At 35.6% G+C, this 24435-nt stretch overlaps 4 protein-coding genes across 7 annotated transcripts; 2 read left to right on the top strand and 2 right to left on the bottom strand.

Moving 5' to 3' along the window:
• Positions 1-1302: 1302 nt before the first annotated feature.
• LOC107262729 (transcription elongation factor B polypeptide 3) lies at positions 1303-7635 on the top strand. Of its 2 annotated transcripts, none has more exons than XM_015729223.2 (9): positions 1303-1577; positions 2147-2424; positions 2502-3472; positions 3562-3746; positions 3839-4011; positions 4082-4173; positions 4262-4461; positions 4538-4820; positions 5083-7635. In XM_015729223.2, the coding sequence occupies exons 1-9, from the start codon at positions 1509-1511 to the stop codon at positions 5157-5159; spliced, it is 2328 nt and encodes a 775-aa protein (XP_015584709.1). In that variant the 5' UTR covers positions 1303-1508; the 3' UTR covers positions 5160-7635. The 2 variants fall into 2 exon arrangements, with proteins under 2 accessions (XP_015584709.1, XP_015584708.1); XM_015729222.2 differs by having other exon boundaries at positions 1304-1577; positions 5080-7635.
• A 989-nt stretch (positions 7636-8624) lies between these two features.
• On the bottom strand, positions 8625-13812 carry LOC107262731 (TAF5-like RNA polymerase II p300/CBP-associated factor-associated factor 65 kDa subunit 5L). Its single transcript, XM_015729225.2, has 10 exons — positions 13678-13812; positions 13422-13579; positions 12995-13334; positions 12688-12923; positions 12427-12609; positions 12183-12335; positions 11944-12091; positions 11697-11865; positions 11445-11628; positions 8625-11362 (listed from the first exon to the last, which is right to left on the bottom strand). Exons 1-10 carry the CDS (start codon positions 13750-13752, stop codon positions 11239-11241), a joined length of 1770 nt encoding a protein of 589 aa, XP_015584711.1. The 5' UTR covers positions 13753-13812; the 3' UTR covers positions 8625-11238.
• Positions 13813-14094: 282 nt separating this feature from the next.
• On the top strand, positions 14095-16474 carry LOC107262732 (golgin-45). Its single transcript, XM_015729226.2, has 6 exons — positions 14095-14267; positions 14360-14907; positions 14980-15179; positions 15303-15431; positions 15593-15818; positions 15897-16474. Exons 1-6 carry the CDS (start codon positions 14147-14149, stop codon positions 16062-16064), a joined length of 1392 nt encoding a protein of 463 aa, XP_015584712.1. The 5' UTR covers positions 14095-14146; the 3' UTR covers positions 16065-16474.
• A 287-nt stretch (positions 16475-16761) lies between these two features.
• LOC107262728 (multidrug resistance-associated protein 9) lies at positions 16762-24353 on the bottom strand. 3 transcript variants are annotated; one of them, XM_015729221.2, is made up of 28 exons: positions 23166-24353; positions 22864-23016; positions 22624-22785; positions 22411-22558; positions 21950-22335; positions 21781-21871; positions 21536-21709; positions 21297-21444; positions 21073-21221; positions 20893-21003; positions 20692-20831; positions 20524-20617; positions 20259-20455; positions 19926-20196; positions 19683-19828; positions 19466-19580; positions 19152-19355; positions 18968-19066; positions 18778-18907; positions 18549-18702; positions 18351-18479; positions 18173-18264; positions 17926-18113; positions 17694-17850; positions 17437-17617; positions 17167-17353; positions 16943-17098; positions 16762-16869 (listed from the first exon to the last, which is right to left on the bottom strand). In XM_015729221.2, exons 1-28 carry the CDS (start codon positions 23225-23227, stop codon positions 16762-16764), a joined length of 4332 nt encoding a protein of 1443 aa, XP_015584707.1. In that variant the 5' UTR covers positions 23228-24353. The 3 variants fall into 3 exon arrangements, with proteins under 3 accessions (XP_015584707.1, XP_015584704.1, XP_015584706.1); XM_015729218.2 differs by having other exon boundaries at positions 21950-22558; XM_015729220.2 differs by having other exon boundaries at positions 21950-22558; positions 22864-23001.
• Positions 24354-24435: the final 82 nt, after the last annotated feature.

Raw genomic sequence — 24435 nt, 5'->3', positions numbered from 1 at the left:
AAAAATCCTATAGGTGTAAAAAAGGATTATAAATCATAGAATTATCTTTGTTTAATCTAGACTATTTATCGGTTCACAGCGTATGCTGTAAATTGGACTCATGTATTTCAGTAAATGTATATTCCCTGAAAAACACGTGTAAAAAATTCGTCAAGTACAGGATTGTTGTGAATTTCCTATTCTCAAAAATATACATATATACATTTATATCTTACATGATTGTTCGACATATAAAAAGTATTGAAATCATATTATAATGCCAAATACATAAGTCTCTAGATATCTACTTCTTATACGATCTGGCATTAGCTTGTCATTTTAATTATATTTGCATAATTTCCTTTGATGTCTTCATTACTCTTTTATGATATTACTATCGCTTATATTCAAGTGTGATTTAATTGCTATTTAATAATTTATAAAACGTAAAGTGATTAATGTCTTTCAAGTGTAGCAAGTGTTGTCCCAAGCATTGTATATTGGTACACACATTATGTTATATATGTTGAATATGTTTACTAAATTGTTCCGATGTGTAACCATTCATTAAATATTAGTTTCAGAGCAGATATAAAGAGATATATCGAATAAAACAACCTCCGCCGTCTAACCACCGTATTCCATTGCCTATTTGCCTATATTATACGTATACTACAAGTTGCTTTGGTTAAAGAGTTCGGTCGGCTGCTGACTGAACCTGTATTTGGCGCGAGATACAACCGAGTCTTTTGATATGTACTGATACAAGTTAAATTTAATTTAGAGGTTTGTATGCAAAGCTATATTCAGAAATGGATGCGATTTTTTAATAGATGACGAACTATAGATAGTGTCAATATTCTTTAATATCACCAAAAATTATGGATCTTATCATTGATGCCAATACGAAAATTAGTTTAACTGTTGCTTTAGCATTATCTATTTTCATCGGATTTATAATTGACACTGCATTAAATTCTGCATTAACGTACACTTCAGGTAGAATGATTTAAAATAGACAAAATGATTGTTTACTTAACATATGAGCTGTGGGAATAATAAAAATGTCCCTAAGTAGTTGGCACTCGTCACACGTGCTCTTACGATTAATACTTGTTATTTTATTATTTGCCATTTATTCTACATGCACAGTAGTAATATAGTGAAATGCGTTAATCATAAGCGGTCTTACTTAAAAAATTAGAAAGGTGCCGCTGGTGAGAAGGCATTACAAATATTTTTAAAAAATCTTCCTCTTTGCGAGAACCTCGATAACCAAGCTGGGAATATTTACCGGTCAAACCGGATCCCTCCTACGAGTTAGGATTTCCCTTTCCAGACGAGCAGGTGTGCGCAAACCACCCCTAATAAATGGGACGACTGATTTACTGTTAACGTGATGATTTTATATAGAGTTTGACTGAAAAAATCTATACAAAGTTCCGTTAATTGACAAAAGGCTTGTCCCCACTCTGAAGGGGGTTACTTCTGTTGTTGACTTCAGTAGTCTCACAGCTGGCATTAGCAACATGTCCGTTGTGGATAAAATTCAGCATTATCAGCGAAATATCGTGAAATGCTCGGACAACGTAGAAAGGGTGTGTAAATGCTTCGGCAATTTTTGAAAATATTAATGTACCAAACTGGTATAATTTTGACAGAGAGAAATCCGCTCGTAAATGCTAGATGAACATAACCTATGGCTTGCTTTAGTGACTAAATGATGTAACTTGTCAGTGTCACTGATTGTAGCCCTATATTAATATTTAATACCTGTGCTATTCAAAGGAAACATACTTTTATTTCTTGATATAATCTGCAACTTTTTCAGAGAACTATTTTCTTATAATTATATTGTTGGCCATCTGTTACGGTATGAATGTTTGATGCTGTGATTCATTAATAATTTTCTGGATGTTGATATTTATTTATTAGTATATGAGGTTGAATGTTTTTTATTTCAAGCTTTTGGTTTGACTATAATTTTGATCCAATAAAAACATTTATATTTTAGCATGTTATTTTAATTATTCCCAAGTATGAACTAGTAATTGAGATATTTTTGGTATATCCCAAAGTGTAGTATTTTTAATAGCACTCGATAAAGATTTTATATATTGTCTAATCTGCAGTTTATTTTACATATTGTCTTGACTGAAATTGGCAGATGATGCACTGCATCTCAAAGCTGTATTCGTTGCCTGTAACGGTTCAACATCTACAAGAGACTGGTGTGGGGCGTACAGTGAATGCATTGCGAAAGTATGATGGGGATGTGGGAGAGGCAGCCAAGGCTTTAGTAGCTAAATGGAAGACAATGGTAGCAGATGAAGAATCCAGTGATGGTGATTATGAAGATGAGGGATGCGCCCTAGATCCCCCAGAAGACAATGATGAAAATTCAAACTCTTCAAAGATAGATGCAGATGACGCGAAAGAATTGGGGTAATTAATACCACTGAATCATTGTGCTTGTTTTTTGTTTCTCAGTGATTTAAGGACAAACAATGTTTTCATTGCAGACACAGCAGTCATGAAACAAAACAAAGGCATACCAATAAATTGGACAGAAACAAATCATCGAAAGAGAGTTCAAAGAATTCGTCAATGGATAGTTCGAAAACTAAGGATAAATCTCATAGCAGTAGTGGAAATGATAGGCACAAGCATTCAAAGGTTGATAAAGAAAAACGTGAACATAAATATGAGTCAAGAAGTGAAAAAAAATCAAAAAAATCTAGGGACTCAAAAAACGAAAAGCATAGATCGAGATCGGACGAGTTAGGAAGGGATGTAGTAAAAGTATCAAACAGCAGTGTTTCTTCGAAAAATGAAGATGTTCACAGAAAAAGAAGATTGGACAGTTCCTCCAGTGAAAGGGAAAGTAGCAAAAAAAGGAAAGCATCAGAAACCGAAATAGCAGACCTCGAGACTCCTTTGTCGCCTGTCGAAGATAATGGGAATGATATATTACCATCTCTATCGGACGAGTCCAATTCCGAAGAGGAGGAAATGCCAAATGCAGAAATCAAACAAGAGCCTCCATCTCCTCCAATAAAAAATAGAGAACTTGCTGAGAAAAGTGAAGAAAGGAGTGAAAGAAAAAGCTCAAAGGAAAAAGGCAGGGATAGTTCTAGCAAGTCAAGATCCTCGAGCCTGAGCGAAAAGTCAAAGCGTGACGAGGACAAAGACAAAAAGAAAAATAATACACTCGATGATCACAGAAAGAGCGAGAAACGAAAAGACGAGAGTTATCGTTCCAGCAAGGAAATTTCTAAGTCAAAGAATCATCCTAGTTCCTCTAGCAGTAAGGATAAAATTAAAGATAAGGAGAAAGACAAGGAAGACAAGCATAAAGAAAAGCATAAAAGTAAGAAGGAGTCGAAGCACGGAAAGGATCCAAAAGATGTCAAGGTCAACTTCAAAGAACCTAAGGAGAAAAAAAAGGTGAAACAAGAAATTAATGGAGACGAAGGGATAGACTGCAATTCTGGTGAGTATCGTAGCAGTAGAATAGCTTATTCAACTTCTATATTCTATATATATCGGATCTTCTCATAAAACAACTATTTTCTTGGACAGGTGCGAGTTTTGCAGAGGCTTTGGGAATGTGTACGATGCCTCTGCCATCGCGAAAACGTAACAATAACTCTCCAAACTTGTCACCAACAAAAGTCATTAAAACCGAACCAAGCACATCATCCTCAGTAACCAACATACCTTCTATGAACATCAAGACTGAGGCTCCTTGCGTCGTTGATCCACATGTAAACTCTTTCGACATTTAACTAACCACTAATATGTTATAATTAAACGTATAAACAAATCAAATGAAACACGTGTGTACTTTAAATTACAGCAACCGTCATTACTAGCACCGAATGTAAAGCTGGAACCGCTAAGCGTGGATTTAGCTTCTACCTTACCTGAAATTAACCCGAATTATAAACCACTGCCCTACGTAAATCCAATTCATCGAAAACAAGAGGAGGACAGAGCACTCAGTGAAGTGATATATGCTAAGAATCAGAGGTAAGTTAAAAAAATAGCAGCTACAAGTAATTATGTCTCTTCTTCGTTCTTAACCACATTCGATTTTTAGAACAAAAGTTTATTCTGGAAATAAGTCAACATATACAAACGTACCGTCGCTCTACGAAATGTGTATTAGAATTTTGATAGAAAACATTGAAGGTGAATATTGGTCTTTATTATATAACGAATTAACAAGATTATCCTATGTTTAAACGTGTATGTTTACACTTGTTTGTTTCTCTTTCAGCACTCGAATTTACTGGCGGCGTACCCTACGATATTATTAAACCAGTCTTAGAGCGGGCTACTGCCGACCAACTATTCATGCTGGAACATCATAATCCATATTTGATTGAGGATACGGATCCATTGTGGCAGTTCCATTGTAGTCGTGAGTTTCGATGTAAACAGCGAGAAGAAATGGAAACCTGGCGCGAGATGTATATGGTATTGCGAGACAGTAACATAGTATTATTTTTACAACGTTTGATATAATTTTCTAACACTACAATTGCTCTGCTAGCGTTGCTTAGATGAAAGAGAAGCAAAACTAAAGGCCCTCACGGCAAATATAAAACAGTCGATAGATAAATCGCTTCCTGTGAGGTCTGCCAAACTCGCCTATGTGGATAACGTTGTGAAACCTCCGCGACACGTACTGAGAAAGCAAGCCAAGTACGGAACAGCGACAGCGACACCAAGTTCTACGTCGGATTTGAAGAAAAAACTTATTGCTGGTGGGGGGAGTAACTCTGCCACGAATATATCTGTTCCACCGCCGCCAATGCCACGATCAAAAACATCATGTAAGTATCTGCATCGTGGAGTTACTAGTAAAAAGAGGGTCAGCTTTGTGGTACCTTGTGTCTGGCAGCTACCGAGCACAGTGGGCACGAGCGAGACGCTTGATCTTGATTACACGAAAGATAGACCTCTTTTTATTAAAAATTTGCTCGATAATATCTATCGCCATGAGATTAATTTACTATAAACAAATATTAGAAAATATATCGGCATTTCTACTGCGTGTGCACTTCATCAATATTGTTACTATTTTTTTTTTAGCATCCGGTGTGTTGAAGAAAACTAAGGCTCCGCTAATGGCAAAGGCGTTACAATTAATAAAGGGTCGATATAAACGATAGTTTAAATAACTTACCGGTAGGATCATTCAGTTCGTTTACAATCAGGAGCTAATTTATACACGTTGGTTTGTTCGCTGTTGGCATTTTGTCCTAATTAATTGTATGGCTAGAATTACGGCCGCATTGACAGTGCAGTCTGTATATTTCCAATCGTGATGATGTTTTCGTCCGCGAACAGAATTTTTTGATTCTTTTTTGTATGTTTTTATGCAAACAACCCATTGATGATTATGTATTGTATCCCAATATTTGTTGCCTGCAAAGTTATTACGTCGAAGGCAGTTTAGAAGTATATTGGCGTGTATAAAATATAATTGTATGAAGTAACGAGGTTTCGTAATCACAAGTGTTTTCATCAATTTAAAATACGTATCCAAGACAGTCATTATATGGAACAGATTCATTCCTTGCATGATCAGTTTTTTCGTCTTGAATTCTTAAATGCGTTATCATATTCATAATCAATGTGTGACGGCATTTGTTTCCTGATATTCGTTTTATTGACTGTTGACAACGTAAGAAAAGCGTCGTTCTTTAAAATATTTAATCTTTCAATTCGAAAGTGAATGACGTGTGCACCTCGTGGCTATTATCTAACTTCATAATTTATGCATACTTATCAATTAATTTTTAGAATGATACACTGCATGGTCATAATAAATTAAGTAAATGTAGAGCGGCTGGCACTTTGCCAAAGAAAAAAGAAAAATGAAAAAGAAGAATTGTGGAACTCCATATAAGGATTATGAAAATTAAAAAAATTTAGAACAATACTAGTATGTCGATGATGATATTACTTTAATTCTTGAATGATACCAAACATTGCCGTCTTTGACGACATACTTTATTGGTTTAACTCGCGAGACCAAATTTGAAAGAAAAAGTGAAACATCTTTTTTTGTCGCAGATCAATTTGAAATTAACCGATGATAGCACGTACTGTATATATTTATAATTATAACAAAATTTAGGACTTTCGAACAAATATTTTTCCTTTCCTACTTGCTAGGGGTTCCTTTTGCTACTTCCACGTAAAGTTAAGGTGGGCTTGAAGACTTAAATTACACGTCTTTTAAGGTATTCCGAGTGCGAAAGTGCGTTTTTTGTTTGTGCTTAAGCGGGGTCCCGAATATTCTCGAACATACAAAGCTGTACTGCCGTGAAACGATTTTAAAAGGTTTTTATTAAACTTTGTGGTGCATAAAGCTTGCGGAATTTGTAAATTGTAAATAATTTTCCAATTTTTTTTTTCTCCAAAAAATCGAATTTCTGGTGACGGTGATAGCACAGCTGTCGATGTATGTATGTACAGCGTTGTCAGCTATCTCTCCGCTGAAACCATCATGATTGTAGATTGTAGTATTGTAGATAGTATTGTCTTGCGAAATTTTTTTTTTTTAATATTTCATTTTTTTTGAAGTGACAATCATTAAGAAGTCCGTGAATTGAGGCTAAAGTTGTTTTAACACGATACTACACGATGAAATTGATGTAATAGCGAAAAATTAAGAATTTCTAAAGATTATCGTTCTATACTCGGAATACCTTAATTGCATTTCGCATGCGTTACTAGTTCATTTCTTTAATTATCCAGCTTTTCAAAAATATTTGAAACTTCAGTCCAACTTCATTTATTTTATTTAGTACGTTTTGTTCGTATTTATCTACTCTACTTGGGGGGCCATCCTATATAACAGTTTATAATATCAGAGTCCCCTAAGTGAGTGTAAATCCGATTTCGTGATCCCTGACTATCTTCACATACCTTAGTAAAAGTTTCGGATAGGAATTCAATCCGGATTGATCCGAAATTTTGCGAACTATTCCGAAATCTGTTTCCGTCCCAATCCGAGGTCATTCGAGCAAAACTAAAGCAAGTTTCTAATACTTTTCAATCTGTGCCTCAACGTCAAGTTCAATCCGAATAAATCTGTGGCACATATGGAAAAACTATTTCAATTGGTGCATCCAATCTGAATGATTCCGAGGTTCATCCTTCTTAATTCGAGTATCCTCTCGAAGTTCAATCCGAATGAATACGAAACCAATCCAAAATAAACTGTCAAACCTTTTTCATCTGTGCGTCTAACCCGAGTGAATCCGAATCTCACCCGGAGCAACTTTCAATGTTTCTGAGTATCGATTTCGAATTAGGTCGATTCAGTCAGATACGATCCTTATTATTCACGGATTCGTTCGGCGATTACCTATCTCGAAATAAAATGGATTCAGACAGACAGAAATTGTACTATCCGAAACTTTCACCAGGTTAAATACAATATTTTATTCGTGAAATGAATTTCGAATTATTTTTAGTCTTTATACGTATTAGGTAAATAATTATCGATCTCTTCGATCATTGGCTGCTCGAAGTTTCAAAAGAATTGAGTGGTTCTCCTTTGTGGCAAATAATATGGAATTATGACAATTTATATGCAGAAAGATACACACAAAAATACATACTTAAGTAGTGAGATTTTTTGTTTATTTTTTAAATCCTGTTTGCGACTATATCCAATTTTATCGAAATGAATTTATTGTAAAAAAAATACTCAGCTAATTCATCTTAACCTAACGTACTTTAATTAATTATAAAATGGTATTCCCTTAGAAAATTGATGTCTCAGTTATTCTATGCATGTCGACGTTTGCACGTTTATTGCTGTGCATACATCCGGGTGCGAGTAATGAAAAATATTTTAAAGCTTAACGTACCGCAGTTAAGTTTCTTCTAAGTAACCAAAAATAAACTTTAGCTCATCATTTCCTATTCGAATAACTCGCATATCTGTCCACGATTTTTTCCCAACAATCACGTATACGTCAAGCCATAGCGTTTCAATTAAATTAAATCTCCTAAAACTTTTCAAGAATCCTGGCCTTTCGTTAAACATATAGTCGGTCCACGAGTTCCATGTGTTCTTTTGACGTTTCGAAAGCAATAAAGTCTACCAAGGCACACGTGGCTCTGCATATAATTTTTGTTGCAAAGTATGCCTATGCATGGTTTTGTACTGAAATTGGTTTTATTTTTCTACTTTAGCATATGTTTCCGTAATTTTATGCAGAGCCACGTGTCACTTCATAAAGGAATTGTCCAAAAAGTTTATCGAACTTTTGGACCGACTCTAAATTAGAATATCATATAGATATATGCATTGAAAAATATTTTGTACCGCACGCTTAAACTTTTTGTTTAATCGTATAGACAATGTCTCATAATAGATGTTTTCACGTTTTCGACGTATATTTTTGTTCTCTTTTTTTCATTTGCCCACTGTAGATAATAGTTTCTGAAGTTATTAAAGGTTCCTGGTAAGTCACACGTGTTAATAAATAACATCAGCACGTTACGTATGACGATTTCTTTATGGGAATAGAAAAAAAATTGCAAGACGAGTGCACATGGCGCATTCGATATTTGATCTGTGCGATTAAAATTATATAAATAAGTCGATCGCAGTATAAAAAAGAGAATTGTATTTTATGTACAGTGCGTGAATATACATAATTATACATGGCTCGTTAATGTAAATTATAACGAACTGTGATTGTAAACTGATATACAACGTTACAGTTTGAATTTTTATTAAAAATAAATAAAAGAAACACGTTTAAATGGTATATGATACATATGTATGTATATATTCGACAATGCGCGAGTCCTTATATCCAGTTCATCGCCATGTTATTCAATTTTATACAATTTCTCTTATGCTGTTCTTGGAACACGTCGTGGCTCAATGACATATTACCAAATCTTCGTTACATTGCGAAATATCATATTACAAAAGTGACCCTCCGGAGTATGTTACATCTTTAATCTACGTCGTTAGTAGAGTGAAAAAATATGAGAAAAAGAATATTAATTATTACTATAAATACGCCAATTTTTGTCTAATTGTTTTGTCACCATCGACGAATAAATCTCGACGTAACACAATAATTGATATTTTAACGGTAAAACATTATTTGTGTCAAATTCCTCAAATGTATGCAGTGCTTATTATATTATTCTTATATCTTTTACAGGAATCAACTATTATATACAGATTGTTATCGGGAATTTCAAAAAATTGAATTCACAAATCATTTGTGCAATAACGACCTGAATCCCAATACGGTTCGAGAGTATGTCTATTTTATGTTAAATCTTGCGACAGTTTGGTATGAAAACGTACGGTGTAACGTATACGGCTAATTGGAGTTACAAGCATGGAAACGCATCTTTATAAAAAAAAAAAAACTGTAAGCAAATAGTTGGGATAGCCAGAAATTAATAAATTTAGGTTAATAATGTATTTACTTAATACGCAGCGTCCTTTAATTTGTTATTGCTTTCGGTTTATGTTCTCGGTCTCGCGAGTATTGGCGAATCGTGAAGAAAGCTGTGAAAAAATGTTGGTTTGGAAGAACGTTACTATTTTTTAAATGTTATTTAGGCCATGAGGTAGTGGCGGCAATGCGTGACTATATTCGCATTGCCGAAGACTATTTTATGTCTTTATTGGATACAAAAGATTTACGCGTAAAGCATCGTGACAGAGCTGTCCGGTACGAGAGATATCATTTGGCGAAAATTATGCAAAGATTCTTTCATTCTTATCCCTTTCTTTTGTTCTATTGTCGATTAAAGACTTTCTCTTACTCTCTCTCTCGCTCTCGCTAATTTTCACAATTATTACTTGATCTGCGGCTGATGCGCCGTACGCATGCCCGTGAATGCTTATTATACGTATTTCTTAACATCTGAAATACTTAAATGAAAAAGGTAACAATGTACACACTTAGTAAATAATGTTCGTCTAATTGTTGCCAACGCGTGTATTCGTTGTTCGACGCGGGATATACTGGTTAGTAGAATCGTATGAAAATACTTGTAGAATTCTGTTTGCCTAGAAGAGATAAATTCTTTGTTCTCCCTTAACAATAGCTGTTTAGTAATGGCGATTATCAGACCTGGTACTTGCTAATCCAGTCGTTACAGTCTCTAACGTAGCCTGTTCTCGAATTTACTAATGATGAGTACAGCCGGATCAGCAAATCCTAGAACTGCTGATGACCAATAACGTCATTAACGATCTCGATTAACTATTCCACGTTTTAAGCGGCCATACACCATTCATTCATATAATCAGATCGTTTTTAAAATTAGTGCTTCTAGTATGTATCGTGAAAACATTATAGTACACGGGAATTAATTTATATCGTATTAAATAATTCGTATGACACAATCCCTTTTTGCAGTAAATAATCTCGCACGATGTAATAAATGTCCGAGAGGTCCGAAAGTATTTAGAACTTTGTAAGTTTTGCTTGAACTTCGTACCTTTGTCAATCGATTGGTAAGACTACAGATATACATTCATATCGACTTTGGTAATGCTTGAAAAGGTTTCCATAATAATATTAAACCAGTACCACTGCTGGCATTTCAGATGGATACTTAAGCATTTGAGGATGCGGCTTGAGACAAATTTTTGTACCAATATGATAGACACCCAGATACTGTAATGACCTCGTGCTACGTTTTTGTCTTTCTCATTTAATTAAAACATTCAGCACAGAGAAAGAAAAACTAAGATTGAAATCCACCGTGTAAAAAAAGATTATGCACATCATTACTGCGTCTTATATCACTTTTGCGTGCATGATTTTCATTTTCTTTAGATCGATATAAAAATCTCAACTGACATATTATTAACAAACATTTGTGACATGTACCTAATATACGTAAAGTCGCGAAGATGGGAAACGATAATTTCCCATTTCGAATATGCGTGAGCATTACTAATACTTTCCTATCTAAGAAACGAAATAGAAAATACGAGTTTTTTGTTTTCACAGCCAGCATGGTAGTTTGGATTTAAAGTGAGCTGAACTTTTTGAAATTGAAACTTCTAGGGATCGAATGTTAGCGTAATATCGTTAATGGATTTAAAGTAGAACTTGGCCCCTGGCGGTAACAGGTTGCAAATGAGTAATTGAATAAACAAAGAAAAACTATAGCGCGTACACGCGGTCAAAGAAAAGATGAACGTTTCTTCCTCAAAGGTTTAATTATAAATATTAAATAAATTTACGCCGTGCCGATACAGACGAGTGAATTATTCTTTCGGTAGTATCGCAGTGATAGGATACTTGAGCAATTGGTCGAGTATACTTGAGGACTGTGTACCTCAGTTTGAGAGTTTGCGCTTCCGCTGAAAATCGTTCAAACGTTAAACAAAAGAAGAAACGAAGAACATTATAGATCTAAAGCTGTATTTATTTTATTTAATATACCTGTTGGCAACGTTGATGTGCTCCTGAGTGGACCAAAGCCGAATAATTCCATCCATACTAGCACTTGCAATATACTGACCATCGGAACTCCAATCCAAATTCATAATGGTTTCCTGATGACCTTTCAATTCGGTTAAGAGAGCATTAGTCGCCAAATCCCAAACAGATACGCATTTATCGTCACCTGAACAGTACAATGATGAAAAAAGTAAAGAAGTTTATTCTGCTACAATATGATGATTTTGGACTTACCTGCTGCAGCGAGATATTTCCCATCTGGACTAAACGCCAAACTGTAAATTGTCGATTGAGCTCCAACGTACACTCTCACCAGACTACCATCGTCCTTACTCCAAAGTCTTACAGTCTTGTCGGCAGAACCAGTAGCCAAATAACGAGCATTCGGATGAAATCTTACGCTCTAGGAACGGGTAAGAATATCCATTGCAATTAATCAAGGACTGAGGAACAGGACATCGAGAACGAATTTTTCACTTACATTGACATCGAGAAAATGTCCGGCAAAAATCCTAAGTGGAAATGTTCTATCTAATGACCACAATTTTGCGGTTCGATCATGAGATCCGGTCGCTATATATAAGTTAAAGACACTAGTATCCATACACCATATCGGATAATTATGGCCACTGCAAAGATCCAAATCCAATAGGTACAAGAAGATGCAGATAATAAAAAACATTTATATTAAAACGTATCGTGTCTTGTTCAATTACGTACTTGTAAACAGCTGCGCAAGAGTAATCGTTAAGTCGCCATGCTCTCATATCTTTGTCGCTAGATACGGAAACGAGAATTTCCGATTCAGGTATAAACCTCAAATCATGCACAATGTCAGTGTGTCCTCTTAAAACTACGGCTCCTGCTTCATCGCTTTAATCACGCAGAGAAATAAAAATTTACATGAAAAAATCAGTCTGGTCAAAGATATATAAAAGTGAAAAATACTAATTGCAGAACTTACGTATCATTATTGTCTTCGGGAGGTCTACTGGTTGACAATACATCACAGGCAAGAGAAACTGAGGGCAATTTAAACCTTGGCCTAGTGAGAACTCTATCACCTATGCCCCATAGTCTAATTTCAGAGGTGCAGAATGCTGCTGCTAACCTATCCATATTAGGTGTAATTACAGCAGTACTAGCGCTGTAGATAAAAGTCAAGTGTAATTATAATGAGTCTATGAATATTATATCTTTAATATCTCTCAATGGAATTCATTACTTTTCAAAAGAATTATTAATTGTGTAAACTCTGAGTGGATGATGCTCGCTGCTTCGAATTAATCGAATGGCTTCCTGGAGTTCCCGCATTTCGCGGTCTACACCAGTGCCAGAAGGTTGTTCGACATGACCATTAATTCCCACTTCGTTCCTCTGAACCCATTCTCCACTTGTTTCCTCATCCATTGGATGTATATCGGCAATCTTTTTGATAATAGTAACATGTGTATTTATTACCTAGTTCAAAATAAAAAGACTGTAAGATTATCATGAAATATACAATGTAATCTTCCATGCCTATTACCCACCTGCATTAATATAACGTGCCCATGCTTGGCTAGAAATTTCTGAAGGCATATATGAGCCTCATCAGACATATCCACTTTGTACTTTCTGGTTCGAAATGCATTGACCAAAGGTCTTAGCTCAATATCCTGAATGGAGAACACACTGGAAAGTTCCTCCAAAAAGTCTCTTTCAGTCTCTGACACAAAATCACTCTGGTGTGTCTTCAAAAACTGGACAGCAGCCTGCCTATTGCCACCATGTAGCATCTCCAAATAAAGATGACAAAATACTGGATACAGGAGACCCTTTAATTCCAGTTTAAGTTTATCATTGACTATATTGTTAATCCACATTTTCAATCTGTAAAAAAAATAGAGAACATTGATTAAACTCCTGACATCAGTGCGAAGAACCAAAGGGAAACAAATAGAACCAAGTGAGAACTACCTTTGATACGTTTGGTCGGCGGCAGCAACATCATTGATGATCGCACTGAAGACGATCGAATTGTCACGGGACGTACTGCACTCCACAGTTGTAGTCAGTGTCATTTCCTCGCTACTCTGACAACCTGTACGTTCAGATTTTCGAAATACGTCACCGTCCTGTACGATTAGTAAACATTAGCAAAGGTTATGTGCTACGATGGAGGGCGATGTATACCGCGCTTTGATCTTCGACGGATTCTTTGATGCCGATTTACCTGATATCGACGCCGCTTCAAATAAGATTCGACAGTCGCATTGATTATATCAATTTTCGATCGTTTCATCTTCATTTGATCGCGCGTCGATGGTCCCTTCGTATTTTGAAAACACGACACTCGCTGAGCACGGCTTCGACGCCATCACAAAACATGCTTACGGCCAAGTCCAATTGGGCTTGCGGTGTTCACTCGTTTCTTTTTCAAGCTTTCGTTATCCTCACGTATCAGCATAACCTCGTTATGTAGGATCTTCGAAAATCAAACCATTCCCAACGCAAGTTTAAGTTATTCAAAGACCAAAGCTGCTAACTAGCGCGTGCCAAGAATCATACAAAAATTGAACGCGCTCCAGCGTAACTCGATTTGTTTCACGGTTGACCACGATTACTTCCTGTACGCTGCTGTACCCTGATTACTACGGGTTTCGAGAACAGCTGACCGACAAGAAGAACGAGGATTAGATTCGATGAATTGCGATACGCATAGTGATAATATGGGTGATTACTTGTTGGATCTTCATGGTACTGAAAGTGTAGCGACTTTTTCAAATGCAAGAAAGAGCAGTGCTAAAAGTGTTAATTCGAAAGGTACGTTATTTATTTCTACGTGTTGCTTGTTTTTGCAAGGTTATAGCTTGTCTGTTGTCTATTGTTTTATATGTTTTATTAATCTCCTTTAGACACGCAAGTGATGAGTTGTTCTGGACGAACGCAAGGAGATGGTATGGAAAATGTTGAGACTGACAAGGTTGAAATTAAACAAGCCAAAGTTCGTCTTGGTGATACACTCATATATCACCCTATGAATTTGAAACAATTTAATTCTACGCCTCCAGTTGCTCCTACTGGAACCATAGTTAATATTACACCAAAGTGCGTAATGCAAGTCAAGAAAGAAAAACATATTCTTAGTTCACTTAAATCCAAGGAACCAAAGTTCATTCCCTATGAACCTTACAAGGCTGCTGTTAATCCAATTGTTCCGTATGAAAAAAAACAAAGAAAGTCTTCAAGGAATAATTTAGATATTAATGTAATGGTGTCTCAAATGGCTATGTTGAAAACTGATGAAGTAGGGGCCAAGTTTAATAAAGAAGTTGAAAAGGAAGAACGAGATGACAAGTGTTCCAATGAGTGGATACAACAGAAAAAAGCTTATGAGACTGAAATTCAAAAATTGAAGGAAGAAAATACTCAATTGGAGAGTCAACTAAAATTTCAGGCTCAGGTGTGTATAATATAGTTTTTATGGCAACGATATTCACTACAGAATTTCTAATTAAAGCAAATTATCGTTCAGGTAAACGGGGAATTAAAAAATTTGCTAGTAGCAGCTGTTGGAGAGGATCTTGAAACTAAGGTTCATTTACTCACGGAAGATAAATTGCAATTGGCCAGAGCACTTTTAAATTCTGCACAACATCTCAGTACTCACCAGGAACAAACCGAATGGTTAGCTGGTCAGTGTGAGGTGTGGAGAAGTAAATTTTTAGCTAGTAGGTGAGAGTTGTCTTTATAACGTTCATAGATCTCTATTACTAAAAAAATACTGGGGATCACTCGTTGAAAAGTAATGGTAATCTTATTACTTTATTGATAAAAGATTTCTTTAATACCTTTTAGTTTAATGGTAGAAGAACTTGCTAGATGGAAAGCTGCTCTTTGTCAAAGAACGACAGATCTTCAGGAAGCTATTAAACGTCTTCTGGAAGAACGTAGTAAAGTTAGGGACACATCTTTAAGAACCTATAGGTATGTTGTATACTTTTATCTGCTAGCTATTTCTAGACCACCGACAGAAACTTATTCTACCATAGAAACTCTAGAGAATGGGCGAATTTGAGTTGTTATATTTGCACTGAATAACTTTGTATAAGTTATCTATTCTTTAATAAATTATATTCGTTTCACAGGATACTAAGTATTCTAAGGGAGAATTTCGACTCTGTAGCAACTGTATCTAATAAACGTCACGAATTGCCCAGTACAAATATCATCGGCCTAACAGAAGGCTGTTGTCAACTTGCTGAAATACTCAAGGTACAACTTCTCAGTGGAATGGATAAAGTTCACCTACGCAAGGAAATTAATATCACTGGTCTGGATATGAAAACTCTTGCCGAAAGAAATGCAGAGCAGGTCAGTTACATTTTAATTCCATCCTACATCTTTTAGTCGATTGTATTTATGTTATCGCACATTTGAATTTGGTTCCAGCTGCTCATGAGTCCAAATCTTTTGATGTCTGGGAGACAAGACGCCGCTTGCAGTGCAGTAATGGGTGCTGCAGTTGCTGTTGGTGGCCAAATGTTACTTCCATCAAGACTCAATATTCCCAACATAGCCTGCTGCCCTCATTGCAGTGGAGAAGTGAAACAAATCTAAGGTATGGTCAGAATTTATGAGCGAATATTTTTTTACCACTTGAGTCTAGGCAATATTTAATGTACCAATGTAAAACATACTGCCTTAACACGTAGAGCAACTATTGAGCAAATGTTAAATGACATTTTATTTTTTTTTTTTTTTTATTATGCATTCGAAGTGATATCAAAAATCACAAATTCCAGCTGTAACTACCAGATTGGTCAAAGGTTACAGGTTAATAATCAAAGTAGTAAAAAATAACATTATTTAAATATTATAGACAACATTTTAATAGCGTACATTCACATGTGTGTGTATGTAAATTGATTAATGAAAAACTTTTTACAAATAGACGGCTAAGGAGTAACTCGTTATACATATATATAGTCGTGGATGATTATTAAATATACGAACAATATAATAAATTATTATGCAATTGCATATATTTAAAAAAACAAAAAGTACAAAGGAAACCTACGGTATAACCTTTTTTCATCAGTACTTATGTCTAGAAAAAACTGGTCTATAAATGAACTTATTCCTGATAATTTTATAAAGAACGTGGTTGTTCGTAGCGTCCTATCTATCGTATTCAAACCAATGATACTGCAAGGTCTACGATTTTTTTCCATTTGACGTTTACTGTTTACTGTACTGTCAAAAGCATCCGAATATACAAGGATAAGTAAACTATCTTCTTCAGCTTCCGATTGCCTTAGAAGCTCGTCTCAAACACGTTTCTAACAGGCACTGACATAAACACTTCAGATGTAGCTATGCTATGTTGCGACAAGGATGACTTTCTATTAAAAGTTTCATTGACCTACAATTAAAATCACAATTTAAGGACTTCATTTAAGCGTAACTCATCTATTATCTATATTAATTGCATGTACCTTTCCATTATTAAGAATGAGTGTCCTTTCACAGTACCGAACTCTTTGGTTAGAGAGCACAATTATGGTATATCCTCCAAAAACGTCTCTTAGTACTATTTCAACAATCTCTTCGTCAGGTCCTAAATTTGTGGTCGACTCCTCCATAATTATTATCTGCAAGTATCATTTCAATTATATTTATATTATGCAAATAGTTGTTATATTTATTTGTGTCAATTTACTTTGCTAGTTTTCTTCAAAATGGCTCGTGCAAGAAACATTAATTTCTTTTCACCGGTTGTGAATATGTGGCGCGCATCGGTTTCCAATTTGTCTGAGAGTTTTGAGACCTTTTCCCACAGAAATACTCTCTGAAGTACAGTCATGAGTATTTTATCTGTCACCTTTCCAGTGGGGTCTAAATTATGCCTGGAAATATGACTCGTTACACATATAGGTGTCTATAATAATGCCATTATCGACAATTCTGCAAAGTACCAACTTTTCATTACCTTATACTTCCATCGAAGAGATGTGGGTTACTGGGTATATAACTGATACACTGCCTTAATTTCTCCAAAGGCACATCTGCGATGTTGGTATTTCCTATATATATTTTACCTGTTGGTACATCTGTGAATTTGTACAGCGCTGATACTAACGATTCTCCACAATCGAGGGTAGTAATGATGCCTGACGATTTGTAGATTCATTAAAAATTTTATTGAGACAGTACTGGTCTATCATATTAAACTGTCATGATACTTACCAACTTTTTCTCCTGATGCAATTGTAAAGTTGATGGGCTCTTGGTTTGCATCCGCTTCTAATCCATTTGGTAGCAGTACATTATCGAATTTGATATTGCTCTCGACAGGCCAATTATTTGGTAATCTTGCCGTGCCAGGTTGCTCTTTTATGATATTCTAAAGTAAAAATGTAAATAATTTATATAAATCAGACAATTAATTCTTTGTTTATAATTATATTATCCATTGTACCTCTATGTAATTGTCTATACCATTCAGAGCCATGAAACTGAAATAAGCCCTAGTAGTTGTTCCGGTTAAGTATATTACGCTCATAGCAAACTGAAGCGTACAAATAAAAGCCAGACCCATTAATTCGAAACGATCACGTATTGTAGTGAGTGATGCACACATGAAAATAATGACGCCAAGTGTCAATCCTGAGAGATCAAAGTATTCCTTAGTATTTGAGTTAAGGATAATTATTTTCTTAGCTTACCTGATATCATTTTTATTCTGTACTCAATCCATAACTTGACAGAATACAGCATGAAGTCAAACGCTGAATTGTTGTCGCAGTAGCGGTAGAATCTGAGTGGATCACATTAAAAAAACAACCGAATAATATAGAAAATTAAAAACTATTGATTATATTGATTTCCACTAGTAATACATACTTTTTAGTAAAATCCCTCTCCTTATGGTACGCTTGAATGACAGAACGTCCATTTATTGTATTCACTGAGTGGTTGAACATGGGCACTGTGGAACTCACCTTTGCCTTGTACAAAGTCAAAATTGCACCTCTGAAAGAATAATGTGCAACAATTGAAAATTTTAGAATTTTATACCTTTGAAAATTGACAGAAATTTACCTGACGTATATACTGTAGAAAATAGTAATCAGTACAAAAATAGCAATGGGTATGAGAAGCCAGGGTGAAATCAATCCAAGTATCGAAGCACTAAATGCACTTATTCCTATGTGGATTAGAATAGTTATAATGGATCTTGGCAATGCAGAGTCAACTGAAACAATTATCAAAAAATTGTATAAGCATTACTTCATATTAATTCCTTATGTTAAATAACAATGCTACCTACCTTGCTGTAAATACAAAGTATAGATATTTAAAAGAATTGTCATTGGAGTTGTGGTAAACAGTGATATATGAGCTTTGCATATGGTATCCATCCATCGGTCATGCACCTTCTTTGCAACATTAAAAACGGTCTGAAAGAACAGCAGTCAGTAGTTTTGCGTTGCCAAAAACTAATCAAATAAAAAATGTACCTTGTTGTATATTCCCATAAGAATTAATCCAAATACAAGACACGATCCAAGCATAACAGCAAAAGTTATAATGATGTGTATGTTATCCTTGATGGTTTTCTGTATATAATTATTTTTACTTTTCAGTAACGTTATAAATAACATGGTTTGCTCAAGCAATTTATTTAATTTGAATAAACTGTACCTGTGCTACATAGGTGAAGCATAATGGTGCAACTGCTATGAGGAATGTATAAAAGATTGCAAGTAAGCAAATAAAAATATTTAAACAATAGCCATTGGCATATTTTACATATATGCCATACTGGATAAGCGGTTTTCCATTTTCTTTACAATATTTTATTGGAAAATCCGTGTCATGCTCATGCTGTAATAAATCTGAGTCGTCCTGTTGAAAAAACCAATGACTATAGTGCTATAGTCTTGTAGCCATCTCTTTTTTTCCAACCTTAATATTATCGAATATCTAGTATTTATTAAGGGGTAATGTTAACATACGATATCATCAAGAACACTATCCAGTGATGCATTGGTACTAATACTCGTGAGAACTCCCCTTGGTACAGCAGCCATTAACAGCTGTGTGGATGATGTACTGATCTGTTCCCCTTCCCTAAAAATCCAATATTCTCACCAAGGGCTCCAACAGAAGATCTCGTCAAATGATATCTTAGTATAAATTTATGTCAATAACATGAAAAATAACATCGATTACCTGTAATACTTTCGCTGATACTTTTTCATACAAAAATTAATCAGCTGCGTGTATTCGCTATTCCATTGAAGTAATTCTTCATGAGTCCCTTGCTCGACGATTCTCCCTTCTCTCATAACATAAATGATGTCACATCTGTTCAGAAACTATAATAACACAATAATAGTCTTACGTATCTATCATGGAGGTTCATACGTTTGGTAAAGTTACAAGCACACGAAAAAACCTTATAAAAATATTTACTTGTATCTTGTCAGTAACCATTATTACTGTTTTTGAACCCATGGCATGCATTATGCATTTCTCAAATATATCTTTACTCTCGTTAATGTCTACATCAGCTAAGGGGTTGTCCAATAAATTTATTTCTCTATGCACATAAACAGCTCTGGCTAAGGCGATACGTTGCTTTTGTGCCGGTCTCATTTTTACAAAAGCGAGATCGGTATCGTCAGACTCGGGTAGGCAATTCATGTCATTGTGCAACAAGCAAGAATGTATCGCTCTGTAATATCTAAAAAGTATATTAATTAATTTTCCGAAATACTTATTAGACCCGCAATAATGTATTTGTACCTATTTGAGTTGAAGATCTCGCCGAATAATATATTTTCCTTCAAAGTTCCTTCCAGTAACCATGGCAACTCAGGTACGTAGGCGCAAGAACCATCCATTGCAACGTGTCCGCTGATATGATGCAGATGTCCCATTAGAGACAGTAATAACGAAGTTTTTCCACTACCCGGTTGGCCACATATCCCAATTAACTTCCCCTTTAATCAAAGCCAATTCTGTTATTGAAATCGTTCTCTTTTATAAAGATCAGAAATTTGTTAATTACCTTGGGTGCATAAAAGTTAATATCGGTAAGAGTATCCGTAGGGGTTAGTACTTGAAAACGGACAGGTATCCCTTCGTGATTCTCCACATAAAATCTGAAAGAGAATCTTCTATAGTCGTTATTCGCATACAATAATCACTGTAAGTAGTAGAAAAAAAATAAACATACTGAGAAGAGCGTTTTATTGCCTTCTCGGTAAGGGACTTGTCCTTTACCCAAGTGAAGTTCCCATGGTTTATGGTGACGGCTAAACTTCTGTCTATAGGTTTGTCCGGATAGCGTTCGGTGTCTTTTAACGTTAATATAGTCTAAAAATAATGCTAACTACGTGAACGTATCAGAATTAAGAAAGAAGTGCAGCTGACATACCTTCAACTTATGGAGAGAAGTTACCCCTCTGGAGATGCTGCTCATCGATAACCAGCTGTTCCGGATGCAATGCTTCAAGTTGATCAGCAGCAACACAAGAACTGGAATATACTAAAACAAGTAAGTTCGTTAGATTTCATAGAAAATCACGTGGTCTGTTTATATGCATGATCGACTCACGTGGGTGGAGACAATATGTTTGTGAGTAAGTAAAATGGCCATTGTCATAGTACAAACAGTAATTATAGGAATTATGTGAACCATGCATAAGCTCCATCCTTCGCTGAGACCCCCGCGACGAATGTCAGCGAGTTCATCGCATCTTGTGTCTGAAAGTTTATTCGTTTTAAAAATGCAATCATTATTAAACCGTCGAGATTATTATTATTAGCCCGAATAGTCACCTTCTATTTTACTCTTGAAGTACTCGTCCCATAGTGTTATTTTTGCGAGATATATTTTACCAAGAAATTCCTCCATAAGACACAATCGTTTTAAGGAGTACTCAATTGCCTTGGTGGCAAAGACCTTTGTCAGATAAGCTGTAAGGATCTGTAATGTATTTGATGTATAATTTAGCGATGACTCTTAGAAGTATTGCTACTGGTATTATATTTATTTATTTCATTGGTAAAAAGCGCACCAAGCATAGGTATAATACAATAAGTGCAGCTATCCCTATCAGACCCCAATGACCAATGAGGAACCACAGAAGCATGGAAGTAAGTATCAAGAGAAACGGTCCTGTTATTATCATTGGTCCGTTTGTGATTAACTCGTACAGAGTTTCGCCATCGGGAACGAAGTACGTGATTGTCTGAAAGAAAGAAAAAAAAAGTTGTAATCGGTGGCATTTTTTTCTTCAATATTCTTTTTAACTTCAGTTACCTGATGTGCAGAGGCTTGAAATCTCACTGAAGAACGTATTAACTTTTTATACATTAACGCCAGGCAAGCTGATCGCAAGCGACTCGCAGTTCTAAAGGGATGAACAAAGGAATTGCTTGAAAAAATAATAACTATAATCCTCATTGGTTTGTCTAGTTTTAGAACATACCTAAGATTCATTGAAGCGCTCCATGCAATCAGAAAGTAAGAGACGACTTCGGCAAAAATGAGTATTCCAACATGACTGAAAACAATAACTTCGTCTACCATTATTATGTGCGTAATAGTCTCGGGCAATTTCTTAACATTGTCTTTTCCAAACCAGCTTTTAGCTTCGTCATTCAAACTTGTATTTCCGAGTTTACTGACTAATGGCGCGAGAGTCGTCGTAGTGATTAGAGACATTTTTTCAGTGACTAGATTCACGGCAGTTCTATTATTTCCAATGCCAATGGCAGTAGTATTTTCTGACGGTTTCGTCATGTTAACCATAGTATTGTTGCTCATAATATTTCTCTCTTCTATAGACAATATGATTTTTCTTAGAATAAATATCTGAAAGTGAGTCAGAAAGCAGAGTAAAAATGCCATGTATCGCCACTTGGTTAATTTGATAAAAGAGTGTCTTACTGGGCTCATCAGGGACATAAGCATGCCTAGTAAATAAACGAATGATGCCACAAGAACTCTGGTTCTCACAAACTTCCACGCTATTCGGGGAACTGAAGCACCAGCCTGGCCACGCTCGACAACATGAGCATGCCACAGACCTTCCAATCTGTAAATTTTTGTTAGCATAATATAAATGTTTCATTGATTTTAACTGTAGTACAAGAAATTTACCGCGGTCCATTAGTCGTGCAGGAATCTTGAGGAGCAATCGTGGGAAGTGGCTTCTCTGTCATTCCATTCTTACAACCGGCAGATAAGTATTCGTTCAGCCAGCTGAATGATACACTTGAGAATAATCCAATTTTATCTAGAGGCAATCCAGATCCTGGTACGCTGTTAATAGTCGAGATCTTGGTGAATCAGATTTTTAAAATGTATCGATAAAAATGAAAATATATTATTTTGCAATACCTATTAAATCTAACGGGTATCAAATTCGTAAGGGCCGTGGCGTATCGCGACAGACGATTGTGCGGCACGTAGGTTGAACTGCGCTTTGTCTCGTAAGCATTGCGTGGAAATGGTCTGTTGATACTGGTATTGTCAACACTGTGAAGTTCAAGTCTTTAAATTATACAGAATGCATTCATAAGTATCGTTAAACCACGTGACTGTAATCTAAGAAATATTTGACAGGAAAGTAATGGGATGCGCGTGGTGTGGTTGATAAGAATTCGCAGCTGGTCGACTCGTTTATAATATTAGAAATTTACCTGGTTGCTATGCTATCCGTTCCGTCGAAACGATTGTAACTGTGCTCCGGCGAAGAAGACATTCTTTATGAAATTCTTTGGCAGCATATATGCCGAGACTTTTCTTTACACTGTTAATGCACACTTTTAACTATACACTGATTGCATTGGCTCATTATCACTTCTATTTGGTTTTGTAATGCCTGCCGGATTTAGGGTCAGTCTGAAAATAATAATATTTAAACGAGTCTAAAGAAGCAGTCTTCTCAGGCAACATTCATAGAGCTATCCACTGTAGGAGATTCTAATAAAATGTTAAGTATCACTTGAAATACCGTCACTATATCCTACAGACTTAATATAAAAAAGAAAGAAGGAACTGTCTGTTGGATAAATCTGGACTTTTGAAAAGGCACAATTTGGGTTTCTAAACTACAGTATCTGCCCTCACGGCTTATTGTATATAGGATAATAAAAAGGTTTATAGATATGGCCAAGACTGTTTCTGCATTCCAGCTGATAAGACAGACTCTGGACATATAAGGGAGATCTCTTTAATTACGTGTATCACCCAGCGATGAATCACTACAAGTCCATGGATTAGGTGCGTTTATGTTTTTTCTTCTAGGTTGCATTGAATCACTGGATTTAAAAATACGTGGATACGGCCATCGATTTCACTTCATTATTATTTAATGCAATTAACACTTGACCTTCGAATCGTAAGAAATTATTTGTAATACACATTTACGCTGCGTGTGAAAGGAGTATATAAATTGACCGTATTGCAAGTAGTTAGTTTATCACGTATCGTCTACTGTTATCTGTTACGTTCAACCAGAGTTCTTTCAACGGAGGAAGTGCTTTCTTTAAACATTAATTCTTGCGTCTTACCAATTTTGACTAAAGTTTCTCTGCTTTAAGAATGCTAGATTAAAGAATTTATAACAAACTGGCATAGCCATTAAGTGATACGTTATAGGTATCATTTCGTTTCGATAATAGCTTATCAGCCACTCCTGACATATCCCACTCCTGATATTGCTTTCGTATCAGATAAAAGATAACGATAGCTGGACGTATTTGAGATATGTTTCGTGAAAATATATTTTAAGCACTGCACCGTAACTGACAATGAGAGTAAAAACCGACAATGATCTCTTTTGAAGCAAACATAGCAACTGATACGACTCTACTTGCATATGGCTAAGAGCTGAGTTCATGGTGATAGTAACGTCTCGTCTTGTATAAAAGACTTTATCTCCCAACAGGGATATACCTCCCATGTCAC

This window comes from Cephus cinctus, unplaced genomic scaffold (assembly GCF_000341935.2).
Source record: "Cephus cinctus unplaced genomic scaffold, Ccin1 Ccin1_scaffold0126, whole genome shotgun sequence".
In the NCBI taxonomy this organism is placed as follows: Eukaryota; Metazoa; Arthropoda; class Insecta; order Hymenoptera; family Cephidae; genus Cephus; species Cephus cinctus.
This window is presented reverse-complemented; position numbering and strand designations above follow the sequence as displayed.